This window comes from Ciconia boyciana, chromosome 3, assembly GCF_034638445.1.
Source record: "Ciconia boyciana chromosome 3, ASM3463844v1, whole genome shotgun sequence".
In the NCBI taxonomy this organism is placed as follows: domain Eukaryota; kingdom Metazoa; phylum Chordata; class Aves; order Ciconiiformes; family Ciconiidae; genus Ciconia; species Ciconia boyciana.
In genome coordinates this window covers 82595031-82609444 of record NC_132936.1, presented here as the reverse complement: position 1 = coordinate 82609444, position 14414 = coordinate 82595031, and the positions used below count along the sequence as shown (strand labels likewise).

Below are 14414 nucleotides of genomic sequence, written 5' to 3'. Positions count from 1 at the left end.
CAAAAGCCAGGTCACCTCCTGTCAGGAAAAGCTGGTCTGTAAGGCAGCTGGAGATGGCCAAAAGCATTGCTTATAAGCACAGTGCTGCATGGCAGCTCAGTCTCCACTAGTCCAGCCAATTTCTCAGTTATGGATGGAACTGGACAACTCCACATATAAATATTCATTGAAGGAAGAGGACTGTATGGCTAAAAATCTCCTATGTCTCTGTCTAGCGGTACAGCCTTCCTGGCTTGGATTTACCTTCAGCTCTCCTTCATTCAAACTAGCATAGGTTTCACTGTAATTACTTCCAGCAGCCTTAACTGAACTAAAAGCAAATACTAGTACACAAAGCGAACAGAAGACTACTAAACTACTTAAACATTAAACAAAGTTTCAATAATATATTGGAACAATGCAGTCCTGAAGATGAAAGCTTATATAATCTAGATGTCACTTTTAATTTTCCCCTTAAGCAGTATACTCGTCTATATTAATTTAATCACAAATCACATGCAAAATAAGGTTCCCTATTTGAAACTCACACTTTGATTATACCAGCAGAACAACTAGAAAATAGCACAGATGCCAGGCTGTTGCTCTTTTTTTTGTTTTAAACTGTTGACTAATTGAAGAAATAGCAATCAGCAAACACTCATTCTATCTCCCCAAAGAAGAGCTGTCATTGTCATAACTGGCTAAAGGGAGGAGTACAAGGCGTTCAGCAACCAGATATGATGACATTTCAGTGACGCTGAAGGTTGTTACTGACAGAAAAAAGGTCAGAGTAAACTTTATAGTATTAGTTTCACATAGCTTACTCTGTTACCCAGAAAATGATGTCAGACAAAAGAGTGTATTTTGGAAGCTTTATTTTTTTTAGAGTAAATCTGTTTTGTAGGCTATGAGATGAAAATAATGAAAATGTGAGGCAGATCAATGGACCATTTATAAAACCAGGGCTACATCGAAGTGGCAACAGAAGCAAAGACAAGGCAAGCTGTCTCCAGCAGCAGCTGAGCAGTCCTCTTGTTAATGTTAGGCAAATATTCTGCTTGTCTACTTGCACAGATATCCAGATCACTGCACAAAGTGATACCTTTATCACTACTGAGATCAATGTGCTCTCTGTTAAGGCTAACGTGGGCTTGCTTCTTCACAGCAGATCGGCAACTTCATTTCATAGTAGATGTATTCAGGGGCAAGGAATTGGTCACCAACTGATAAACCAGGACATTTACAAGCAATAACTAGGCAGAGCTATCAGAAACCTCTCTTCAGAACAAGGACTAAGTGACTCCAAAGAGTCATAAACCAATTTTCTACATGGAAGAACATCATCAAGAGAACAAACATTTCTAATTTTGCTGGTCCTTACCAAAGCATCCTTCTCACCCAGTACAGTATGTGGAAAAGTATAAAGCCAAAAAATGGCTGGCAAGCCTGTTGGGGGAAGGGCTATTTTAAACACAAACACATAAAGATTTGACCTCAGATGAATTAAGATCATTCAAGCCAATCAGGGATGAAGGACAGAAAAATGAGGTAATGATGATGTTTAGCAGTGCATGGTATCACAGCAACAGGACACAGGACCTAGTTTTCACTATTCAGTAAGGTTATGAATGTTACCTCCCAGAATCTTTTAAGTATTTTACTGGTTTTATTTGAAGATCAGGGCTGGCAAGTCAGAAAGCAAGCTTTGGATTTGTGAGAAGTACTCTTCTACCAGTAACCGAGAACGTCTGTCCTTTACCAGTTATCTGTGCAGTTTTAAGCTAAAAAACTCACTGTATATTAGAATAACACTGAATTTCCACAAGTGCATTTGGAGTGATGAATAAAGTCTACTGTATTCTATGATGCATGTGCACGGGGATCAGGCTCTTCAGTTGTTCTTTTACTGTAGAAAGATGCACTGATAAGTGTTATATTTGTTGGTTAGGTAAAGTCCATTTCCATTTGGTGAATCCTGGCCCACAAGGAATTTGTTTTGGATTGGCTGAAGGACTGGTATCAACCCTGCAAAGAGTCAGTTCTGCAAATATTTATTTCAAGATAGAATCTTCTTCCAGAGTACACGTTAAGCACTTAAGGATGTTCTGTATAGTTCTAGGTTAGGTACGACTGGTGTGGTTTTCTTTCTGTGTTAAAGTAAATTCATACACGATATCTGGACTGCACCTATTATTATGCAAGAAGAACCTTTTAGAATCACCCTCCTTACATTACTTAGAACAACTGTAATACTGCGCTCAGAAAAAAGTACAGCGCGTGTCTGACAGCACTGTTGTATACTGCATTCCTGGTGCATTTTGGAAAGCTGCTAGTTTTTTGAGTGAAGTTACGTTAATTTGCAGGTATTGTCAATATATTGAATCTTGCAAGTTACTATTCCCAGTGATGACCACAGTTTTTAGAAAATGTTTATAGGAGTAGTCTATAGACAGTTTGATGTTGTTATTGAATGTGTGGTGTTTTTTCTTTTCTTTTGTTATTTTTTTTAAGGATGAAAGAGCAGTTCAGGTTTCCAAATGGCAAAGACTGTTTTCTTTGGTACAACAACAATACAGTCGCACAACTTACTGAAAATACCTTCAAGACAGCTCATGAAAAGGCTGGCATACTGTGGGTCATCTGACTGACCAGGATTATAAAATAGTTCGGAGAAATTAACTGTTGCAGAAAATTGCTGTGGGACAGAATCAAACAAGAGAGACAGGCAATACCTTTGAGATAGTATCTCAAGAACAAGATGAATGTCCAGGGTTTGGAGGGCACAGGGAGATACCAGCACAGGAGCAAGCCCCAGAGTATTGGCTGGTGGCATCCCTCGTGCTCAGAACATTTACACAACGCAACTTACAGAAGAAGTCTATCGCCTTGAACAAAGCCTGCTCTTTGAGTCATGAGGTGTTCAGGACTGACAGAAATCACCCTCCGTAGCTCCTCAGTGAGGCTCCTATGATCAAACAGGACAGACCTGCCAGGAGTCCTTTGCTATGGAGCAAAGAAAACACCAAGGAGCCTTTGCAGAGTAGGCTATAGAGGGTTTGTCAGAAGAGGTTTCAGAGAAGATATTCAACAGAAGTGTCCTTCCAGGCAGAGCAGAACACAGTGATTTGAGGAAGCCCAAGAAAGGGAAGAGCAAGTAAGACTGACTCTTTGCACAGGAGAGAAGGAGGAAGAGGTAGCAAGGCACACAGCCTGACGGAAGGCCTATGCAGAGCTGTGCAAAACCTTCACTTGAAAGCAAAGATGGAGGCTTGACTCTGACTGTAAGCAAGTATCTTCACTTTATCTTAAGAAAGATGGTATCTCTATTTTACAATTTGTTATTATCAATACAAACAGTACCACAAGCTAGTGTTTTTAAGACACCCAAACCCAAGAGAGAGTACAACTCCTTTTTTTTACCATGCGTTTAAAATTAAAGCATTTAACTTGTTTGTATTTATCTTGTACAGAAGACAGTCTTTATGTCAGACCAATCTAGCTATTATTCCTTCTGTCTTCAAAATTTACACAAATAGTGCAGCAAAAACATTCCCCAGAGAAATTTAAGTGGTAAGCACCTAACTGTTCAGCAGCTGCTGCTTCTGCAATGTCTTACCTAAACAACTTCATTAACAGTTCACCAACAATTTGAAATCAGGAGCTGTCACCAACTAGCCACAGAAAAGCAAACTTTTTGTGATACAGCTACAAGGCTGCTTGGACCTTTTGTAAGCTTCATAGCAAATACCGACAAAATCAGAAGAAAAACTAGGGGGGAAACAACAAAAAACCCGCATGTAGCCTATCTGATTTCTACAAAAGGCCCACTGCACATGAGAAAACAATCAGTAAGTTACCCCTGTATATACCATACATATAGCAATTACGATTTTAAAACCACAAGAATTGCCTTCAGAAAATTCAAGTTAAGTGTGGTTGTTGAGTTGCTTTTAGATGAGCGGAACCAATTTACAGTAACTGAATACAGTAACAAAAAACAGTGGCCACGTACATGGACTTGAGAGGTGAACCCAAATTTTGGCCAGGAATGTCCCAGCTATGGGGTGACAGCACAGAAACAGCAAGATTTACAAGACTGGGGTTCAAACCACATTCCAAAGAGAAGGGTATTCTAGTGCCTGTAAGCCCCCCCCTCTGCTCCCACTAGCTCCCTTCCCATTATGCACACTACAGAATTAATTTGACTTACTGTCAAGGTTTGAATGGGTATATGAAAACTCATTTTTCAGAGAGATGCCACTTGTCTGACTTTTAATTAATTTTTAAATGGAGGGAGGAAAAGCATATCCTTAACAGTGCACGGATTGCTTGCTGGCGTTCAAACTCATGCTACAAAGCTTGGAAGAACAAAAGTTTAAAAATTAAACCATTTAAATGTTTCTACAAACTAAACACATTATCTGCCTGATTTAATTTCCTAAAATAACTGAAGTTTTCAAAGCTACTCCTACTCAAGTACTTAACATAAGAAATGTCAGCTTGTACAAGTAAAAATAACCAAAAGCATGACTTTCTAGTAGCAATACTCACAGCTAATGTGTTCTACATTTCTATCTGCATCTTGTACAACAAAAAAATCAAGTTGCTCACTACCTCAATCATCCCCAATCAAAGGAATTATTAAAATAGTTTCTGAACTACGTTACAAAGAATATACCTAAAAAATTCAGGTAGTCTTAGGTATAACTTTTTTTTTTTAATTGCTTTTCTTTAAGTACTGTTTTAATAGGGGTTTATTCCTTATAAGAAACTACAAAGGATAAATCTACAGCAATCCAGTATTGCTCAGTCAAGAACGAGAAAGTGCATCACCTGGTGTAACTTCAAAGTACAGAAAAATCAGATTATGAATAAGGCAGTGCTCTTCTGATTTAATGGCAAATTCTAAGTTAAAGGAAAACAGCTATTACAAATTATGCCCAAAATTCTAAAATAAAACTTATGAAATAACATCTCTTGCACATCTCTAGAGAAGACCTGCGTACAAACCAAACCTTCTTACTTTGACTCAGTGCACATAACAGTAAGTGTTATACAGGAAAGGGCACACTTTGCTATTGGATTAAAAATTTTAGAGTTCCTTGTGCTTACTTTAAAATTCAATAGAACTATTGTTTCCTTCGAGTGTGGTTTGGATAAAGTGCAACAGACAGTTTCTCACAGGCAGAAACAAGGAAGGAGGAGGAAATAAAAGGGATCATTTTGAAAAGGCATTTTTGTGGCCTTGCACACACAGCAGGATTTTATAATTTCAACAATGGCCCTGTCCTCTTCCGTGGGAATTGAACTTAACTGAAAACACAGGTTTACCTGACCTGACTGCACAGGATGAGCCAAAAAATTCCTAAAATGACTTCCCTCCTTTGTTAAATCTGGGAGGTATTACAGAATTTACAAACTCCTAATTTCACTACACACAACTGTGGCCACTAACAGAGTAAATTCCCATCATGGTATTTAGCCATCTTTTTACCTCTTTTAATAAAAGCAACAAAATTTAACACACATGTCCTGTTTAAAATATATTCACAGCTCTACCCAGCTCCAGAAGTAACTGAAGATGAACCATGGAACATATTACACTGATCCTTTTTTTTTGGACAGTATGATATTTGGTACATTTATTTTCATTCCTAAGAGCCTCCTGAGGGTCAGAACCTCCTTCTGGGAGAAGAGCGTTGCACAAAGTGCCGTGTGCCAGCGCACTGCAACTCCTGGCCAGAGCACACCACTTCTTCCTGAGCCAGCAGATGGTGAAGAGGCCCTGCGTAAAACAAGATGCAACCATCTCTTTTGGTGTCAGTCACAACTGGAGCAGGTCACCTTCACCTCTGTATCTGCACCTCCTCAGCTGACACCATTTCCCCACTGCACCAAGATGGCTGATCCTAGTCTTCCTCAACTTCCTCACAAATTATCATCCTCTGCTCCCCAGGCCTCCACTGTCATCACTGCATCTACTTCATCTTCTGTGACCGTGAATTTCAATACACAACTGCAACGAGCAGAATATCATGACCCATGCTATATGGAATCCCAGAAAAGGTATGTATCACTTTACAGTAGTAATGCTATGCACCTATGTTACCAACTACTGGTTATATAAAATGCAAAAGATCTGGAAGAGCTCAACTTTCTTGCAAAACAAAACTGCACCTGTAAAGCCTCTGAAGATATCCCACAGCATTTGCTTACGATTTATATGGACTTGAAGAGGAAATTAAATGTTTTACCCTAGGTTCATTGTTTCATACAGTGAAACCATTAACCTTCCTCTTTCTTTGAATGCAGGAAAAACAGAGATACTGAGTTTTTAAGGACTAGTTTCTCAGTACAAAGATGCAACAGGAACAAAATGCAACATATTTTAACATATTTTAGATACAATGGGCAGATGTGATTTCCCTACAACCACCTACAAGGCATTTTACCCATATTTGTTATTCCTGCACTCTATAATGACCCAAAGTATTTTCCTTGTTAGCTGTTCCATCCTCCCACCTAATTAACACTTGGCAACAAAAGGTTTCCCTTAAGTAGGGTGTCAATAAAGAAGAAAAATTTTACATAAATTTACTCCTCTCCCAGAACCACGACCAACAGAACGCTGAAAAGCGGTTATTACATTTGCGTATCTTTTCCATCCTCATGATTTGATATTATCAAGTTTTAAAAAAAGATACAACACAACAACTTTTAATTCAGACCATGTTGTTATCTCAAAAGACAAAACTGCATGTAGCTGATTTTTAGTAACTCTGATAGTTGATTTACTTAGATAAAATCATCAGCAGACTGCACAGATTAAGGATACTTAGCCCTATTTTAAAACACAATTACAAACAAGTATACCGTACCCTGCCTGTGATAAATAAGCCGACAGCAAGTGCCCGGTAAAGTGAACTAAATCAAGTTCTCAGTTAGTTAGGTGCCTTTGGCTCCTAAAAGCCATCCTTAAAATAACTGATTTATTTGTTTCAACTTCAATGGGAAAAACAAAGAACTTTGTTGTAAAATCAGCAGGTAATCTATCTGATCAGATATTCACTTCTTCACCAAGATCTGAATAGCCTGAACACTAGTTACTGGCAAAGGGCTTTTTACTTTTTAGTCCATAAGCCAATGAAGAAAAATAATCCTGAGCAAGACTGAAGCCTTACTGAACATTATACCTTTTCTCCTCTCCATCCAGCCCTGTCTCATCAATTTTCCCCTGCTTTTATTCCGCACAACCAAGATAGTGGTATTAGCTGCATAAAACAGGTGTTCACAGCATAGAAATACTTCTAATTTCTTATAAAAATTCATTTGGATCCAAATTATTTTGTCTATGTAATGCCAACATGTAATGAAGCTCTGTACGAGATTTTTGGATAGTTACAAAGTATTTCATAATTCCTAAAACCACCTCTTTATGTAAGTGTAATTACCTCACCTCTTTTCTCTCGAACACCTTTTACCCATTCCATGGGAAGTACCCAAGTTTTTGCAAAGGCCTACAGGCCTCACACTGCCATGATAGCACGTATGCTGTCCACCAGTAAAGGTGCTTTTAAAAAAACCAAACCACATAATGATTTGATATTGTTTTCTTACTAACAACTATTATACTATTATCCCCATGAGAAGCAGTATCAAGAAAAGTTTGTTTCTACTCTTTGTAGATAATATCACTCGTTAAGGGTGCAATTTATACAACCATGGTGTTTGACTTCACCATACAGACACTAAAAATGAATAAATAAATCATTTTCCAAACAACTTACGAAAGTTCGAGGCAGGAAATTCTTGGGAGACAGAACTCCGATTTATCTAATAAATTTTTTTAAAAAAACTTAGGATTGCCCTTTTTACTTCATTCCATATAGTCTCATGCCCGAGTTCATTGCAGGCTGCTTGTGAAGCCAGCATTGAACAGGCAAAGAGACATTAACCAACACTACTCGCAAAACAGAGAGTTCTGCAACTTCCAAAACTTTTGCCTTCCCTTCAAAACAACAACAAATTAAGAGGGGGGGAGGGGGAAGGGGGGGACAAGGCATGTTTTTAGCTTTTTACACGTATCAAATGCTCGCTTAAAGATTTCCCGTTGTGCTCTGATGCTACCAGAGGCGCTGGTTCGGGAGGGAAACACGACCTTCTCCTTCACCCCGGCCGCGGGCCGCTCCGGGCTGCGCCCCCCGGGCAGCGCCCTCCGCGCCGTGGGCAGGCGGCGGGGCGGGACCCCCACCCAGGCTGCGCGCCTCGGCCCCGGGAGACCCGCCGGGCGGGGCGAGGGGAGCCCCGCGCGGCCGCGGCGCCCCGCCGCCCCCTCCCCGCTCGGACAAAGCCCCAGGGCGGCCCCCGGCGCGGCGGCGAGGCAGCCCCGGGCCGCGGCCGGTACCTGTCAGTCTCCAACGCTCGGGGTGCGCCAGGGCCAGCAGCCTCCGAGCCTCGAAGCGCGGCGGGGCGCCGGCAGCCCCCCGCGGCGGCGCCGGCGGCTCCGCGCCCGCGGCGGCGCTCAGGGAGCGCGGGGCGCTGCCCCCCGCTGCGGGCGGGAGGAGGAGGAGGCGGCGGCGGCGGCAGCACGGCGCGCCCGGCGGCGGCAGCAGCAGCAGCGGCGGGGTGGGCGTCCCGCACCTGCTGGCCGGGCGCGGCGGGGCGCGGAGACCTGCGGCCCCACCGGCGGCCCGAGCCCAGGGGGGCGGCGCCGCCCGCCGCAGCAGCGGCAGCAGCCAGGGCAGGCGCGGCGCGTAGCCCGCCATGCGGCCGGCACGGCGGAGCCGAGGCGGCAGCGGCGGCGCTGCTGCTGCTGCAGCCGGTCCCCGCCGCGCGGGTCTGCGGCAGGAGGAGGCGCCTCCGAGCCGCCACCGCCGCCCATGGGCCGGCAGCCGGGAACCCGCGGCGGCCCGGGCCCGAGGCGGCCTGCGGCGCGCTGATAAGGCTGCGCTTGTCGGCCTCCTCCCGGTCACCGGGCCGCGCCTCGGCCCCCACCCAGCGCCCTCTGCCGCCGCCCGGCCCGGGGAGGGGATGGCGCCGGGGCCCGCCGAAATGGCGCCCGAGTCTGCCCTGCTCGGTGACGGCAGGGTCCCACCTGGGAGGGGGCCGGGGGCTGAGGCACCCGACCCCGGGAGAAGGAAGGGGGGACTCTGCGCTGCTTCGCCTGGACCCTGCCTCGAGAGGCAGTTTGCCCCCTTCCCCTCTTCCTCCCTCCCAGGCCAGGGGAGGCCATCTCGGGCTGGCCATCAGGCCTTGGTAGCCTGCATCCACAGCGCATCCTGCCTCTGTCCATGGGTTTGGTCTTGGTCTGGACAAGAGAAACTCTCCAGCCAGAGGAGAGCTCCAGCCTTTCAGAGACACCGTGTGCCCAACCCCATGCTCAGGCTGGCGGCTACGGGATCCATATGACCAGGCCTTACATGCCCACAGTCGGCCTAGAGGCTACAGGATCCATATGAACAGCCCCTCATTGTTACTGTTTTCTTCACATGTTACCGCTCAGGGTACAAGCCATTTTCCAAAGAACCTGCTGCCCCTAACCCTGATGTAAGAAAATGACGCTGAGTCCCTGGGGATGCAGCTTTCCTGAGCCTGTGCAGTACTGGAAGCCAGAGCAGGGAACTGCCCCTGCTGCCCTATTTTCCCCACTGAGGAGCCCGGTATAGGGATACCTGCCCTTTACTTTTAAAATTTTCAGTCAAGCATCTTTGTGAATTAGTTATCAGCTCGTAAGATTTGGTTTGCAAGAGCACTATTTGAACAACCATGCTTTAAAGTCTGCAAATGAGTAAAATTGTATTAAAACATCAGGAGGAAACACAAATGCAGTCTTTCGCTACCACAAATGATACAGCCAAATTCCCAGTATTTAGGGAAATAGAGCGCTTAGCACACCCAGCGAGCGTGCTGAGGGATGGAGCCTCATCCTGGGAAAACCACCACCTTGGTGGAGCTGTTTCCCTTGATATTTGAGTAAATTAGCATAAACCTTCCTCGCAGCCCTCAGGTAACGGCTGAAACATTTTGAGACCCATGCTGTGAGAGCAGCGGCACGGCAGCCTCACCAGAGATGTTTGGTTTTCCTCCTTTCTCACACCCGGCCTTCCTGCCCTTTAGAATGCTGTCCTTTGAGGCTGCGAGGGAGAACTGTATATTTAAGCAAAATCCCGTGATCGTTTTGCAGCGCTTGAGGTGCCTCACAGAACCAAAGTGAACAAAGCCCCTGGACAGCAGAACACCAAGGCCAGCTCTTGGCTGCCGAGGCCAGCACCAAGGCCCGGGGCGACCCGCGTCAGGCAGAGGCATGCCAAGGGGTGTTCAGGCCATCGCTGACCCTGCTTCACAAGAGGCCTCTGGGAGCGGTGCCCCTGGGGGAGCGCTGCCCCACGGGCGCCAGAGGCAGAGCCTTCACTAGCCCCCGGCGAGCAACGCCTCGCTTTTTAATTAAGGCTTCGCCCAACGTTTCCGTTAGGGACGGGCCGCAGCGCCTTCCCCTCAGCGCCCCGCGCCGCGGCGGCCCGCCAGGGGGCAGGACGCCGCCCGGCACCCGCGCCAGGCGGAGCATGAGGCGGTTTTTCACGCCGCTTCCCCCCGCAGAACACCTGGGGGACGTTTCTGGCGCTCTCGACTTCCCCGAGATGCCCTCGAAACAGAGGCGCAACCAATCGATCCATGGGGCGAGCATCGAAACTGGCGGGACGGGGCGGGGCGGGGCGGAGCCGAGCCTGAGCCGAGCCGAGCCGAGCCGCCCGCCCGCCCTGTGCCGGCCCGGCGCGGCCTTAGGGGAAGAGACCTCGGCCTCGGCCTCGCCCTGCGCGGAGCCGCCCCGCCCGCCGGCCCGTGAGGGGCGGGTGGGGGGGAGTCTTGACCTGAACTCCCGCCCGACCCCAGGTTTAGGGCGGTTTCAGTGTTTCTGGTTAACTCGCTGCCCGTTTGAAAAGGCAGCGCAGCGCGTTGCCGCCTCCCGCGGCCGAGGAGCGGGCCCGGTCAGCGCCCTTAGGCGGCCCTGGGCCGACCAAAGCCGCGTTTCCTGAACAGAGGGGTTTTTTGGAGCAAAACTGTGTGAGATAGCCTGTAAAAGGGGGAAAGACCCAGTAACATAAGATTTTTTTAATAGGAAGGATGGTTAGTTGAGCTGGTTGTGGCCTGTGAGGAGCTGCTCCCTGGGGGCCAGCAGTGTTCCCTGTGGCCACGGGGACACAGCGTGTCCCCCACACCAGCCTCAGGCTGGCCGCCCCACATCTCCAGGGGCTGGGGATTAATTGGGGTCTGGGACACAGTACAGAAAGCCACCCTCTGACCTGGGGGAAATACTGAGGGCCGGGGCTATTGCCAAACCTGCCACAGCCCAGGCCCCCTTCCCCTGCGGGGCACTGGAAGGTGCGGAGGGGAAACCCAGTGAATGCAGGGGGGGATACAGGTGAAAGGGAGGCAGGTGCAAGTGCTGCGAGAAGGGCACACTCAGGAAAGTTTGCAGAGATGAGAGTTTACGTCCTCCAGAAAAGCTTCAGGTGCTGCAGGCTGTCTTGCCCAGCCTGTGCTGTCCCCTGGTTATCTGATAAGGGTGTATGAAGGATGATGGGGTTACATGTTGTAGATTGAGCTGCAAATACTAAATTTATATTTAGTTATTGCGTGATACTGAAATAGTTTTGCAGCCTGATCTGCATCTGCAAGGAGAAACAACCGGGCACTGCAGGACAAAAGCCTTTGCATCGAGCGAAGCAAACAGTACAAAAGCAACACAGAACACTGAAATCCCACAATACATGTTCTTTCGCAGTGCCATTTGAAGGCAAGTGAAACATCTCCATCGTTAAATTAAACCTGCTTGAAGCATGCAGTTCCCACTGCCAGGTGCACAGTGCACCCGAGCCAGAGGAGCACACGCAGGTCAAGTAGCGAGGCGTGCAGGCTGGGGCTCTGGCATCCCTGCACGTAGATGTCACCGAGATGCATGAGGTGATCTCTCAATACAGTTTTGCAGGTAAGAAGCACTATGTGCTTGTAACAAAACAATCCATACAGACACAAACAGTGCTTCAGGAAGGCAGGTTCTCTGCACTTGTGTGTTTCCTGCACTGGCTGCAGGATGAGGGCTGATGGAGAGCACAGGATGTTTTCTCTTGAGAGACTTTGGAGAAGTAATAAATAATTATGGCTAAGTAATTAAAAAAAAAAAAAAGAGAAAGCCAAGCACCCCCTACCTCTCCAGGACAAGGAGATCTGACTGGCAAAGGTGATGAGAAGTTTAGATGCAGCAGAGCTTTACGTTCCAGTTTGCTTTCAGCTTTGCTTCTGGGAAAAAAAAATTGTGTAAAAAAACACAACCACCCCCAAACTCACAGATGGTTATACAGTCATCCCAAGTGGTCATGAAATATTTGCACTAGTGGAGTGGAGTTGCCAGGAGGGAAGAGAGCGCCTAAAATTCTGGCTGTTCTTTTCCAGTTTGTTTACCACATGTGGATTGCTCTGCTATTGCCTTAAACAAAAATGGCAAAAGCAACAGCAGCCCAGCACATAAGTCTCCAGCTAAGCTGCTCACCGATACAAAAAAAAATGAGCAAAAGCTGTGCAAACATTCCTCGTTTCAACTCCAGCAATGGGTTGAAGTTGTGATATGTTAACCTAAAATACTACAAAATCGCATGTGCACTTACAACTCCAGACCTCGGGATGCCTGAGTTAATAGTTTGGGCTTGGCTGCTTTCTGGTGTTGAACTACATGCAGCTCTGGAAAGATTTGTGCTAGTTCTAAAGGGCAAGTTGTCTTTACACGAGTTTTGCTGTGCTTTTCTGGATGCCAGACAAATGGCCATCCTCCAGATGTGGTTGGCACTAGTTCGTCTGGGGTTGTCTTACAGCATGACCCCAGTTTATCACTGCAGCAAGGACACAGCAGTTTGTGCCCTTAATTGCACTGTCCTTTCCCTCTCCATGAACTACAAAGCATCACTAGCTATTGCAAAGCCAGGTCCAGAGCTGGCCTAAGGCAGACATCAGAGTGGACAGGTACTATCACTGCTGTCCAGAAACGAAGAAACTCCTTCTGGCAAGGGTGGTTTGTTATCTAGCAGCCTTGTTCCCCTTAGTGTCCACCTACTTCTCTATCTATTGCTTTTAGGAACTTCCTGAGACTCATGTGCAACCCCAGCCTTTGGATGCTTCAGCGGGAGCATTGCTGTGCCACCAGATAGGGCTATGGCACTCACTGCTGTCTAGGTAGCCCACTTGCCTAAGTGTAAAAGAGAAAGTAGAGTCTGATCTGGCACCTTCCAAATCAGGGGGTGTGTGTGTCAGGATATCCCCCAAATATCCTAAAGAATATCACAGGATCAAAGGCTTCTCTCAGATGGAAACAGGTAGTTCAGTATGCTACAGCCTACCTCTGTTAAACAATTTTAAGCCACAGGGGGAAAAAAAACCCAAACACAAAAACCAAAAGAAACCAAAACCCAGGCTTGATTAAGGAAATATTTACAGGCAATTTACAAGCAAGGAAGGCAGCTTGATTATTTCAACAAGCTGCCTGACCAGCCCTGCTACCCTACCAAAGCTGCTGGAGTTGGTGGCGTTGCTTGATGTGTAGCAGTGTGAACAGAAGCATCACTACTGGGTGGGAGGAAGAAGTGATAGCAAAGAAATAGAAGTGGAAATAGAACCATCACAATCCTAGTCTAGTGCCCTGACACTCATAGCTTCTGCGCCACCTCCCCTCCCATTCTCCAGAGCTGGGGTAGCAATACTGGTACACCTCCTCCCTTTGACAGCGAGGTAGAGGGATTCAGATGGAGTTTCTTCCTCCTGTTCTCAGGCAAAGTGTCAGAGGAGCACTGCCCATGTGCTGATATGCTTGTACAGCACCAAACATCATAAAGTCCTGTTCTTAGCTGATCCCCTGGCTGGCTGTATATGCTAAAATATTTTTGTTACCAGGCTTGTCATAGAGGATCATGGCTTCACTGACAATCACAAACCCGTGCAAAGAGAAGACAATTTACTCTAAATGGAACTGCAAAGGTAGGTAGGAAAGCAGGGCTACCAATAAAGCAGTCTTCTGAAAAAGACGTCTTCCTGGCCTAACCCTCAGCTTAATGCAGCTGATCCCTTCTCCTGTTTGAAAACAGGATGCATGTTTTAGTTATAAAGTAACACCTATGATATCAAGTTATAGAAATAGTTTCCACAGCTGCCTTGTTCAAGGATTTCACTGTCCCAAGAGAATATTTCTGCAGGATGACAGACACAGTGGATAATGCCTTGTCTTAAACTGGGCTCTTAGAATGTACCACCTTCTCTGTACAACTGCTACTCAGTGCTGTTGTATAGCAGTGTCCAGAAAACAGAAAGCCAGATGCATGTTTAAAATTGTTAAAAAAAGATTACCAGTCCAGAGACAAATTTTACCAGTATTTTGTACTTGAAATACATTG

General features: G+C 46.4%; 1 protein-coding gene across 1 annotated transcript in view; it reads right to left on the bottom strand.

Annotated features, from left to right (window-relative positions):
• Positions 1 to 8961, bottom strand: part of ABCB10 (ATP binding cassette subfamily B member 10) — a 28283-nt gene extending 19322 nt beyond the window's left edge. The window contains exon 1 of the mRNA XM_072856330.1: positions 8384 to 8961. Within this exon, the coding sequence (XP_072712431.1) occupies positions 8384 to 8744 (361 nt within the window). The 5' untranslated portion in view covers positions 8745 to 8961. The remainder of the gene's footprint in view (positions 1 to 8383) is intronic.
• Between the last annotated feature and the right edge of the window lie 5453 nt (positions 8962 to 14414).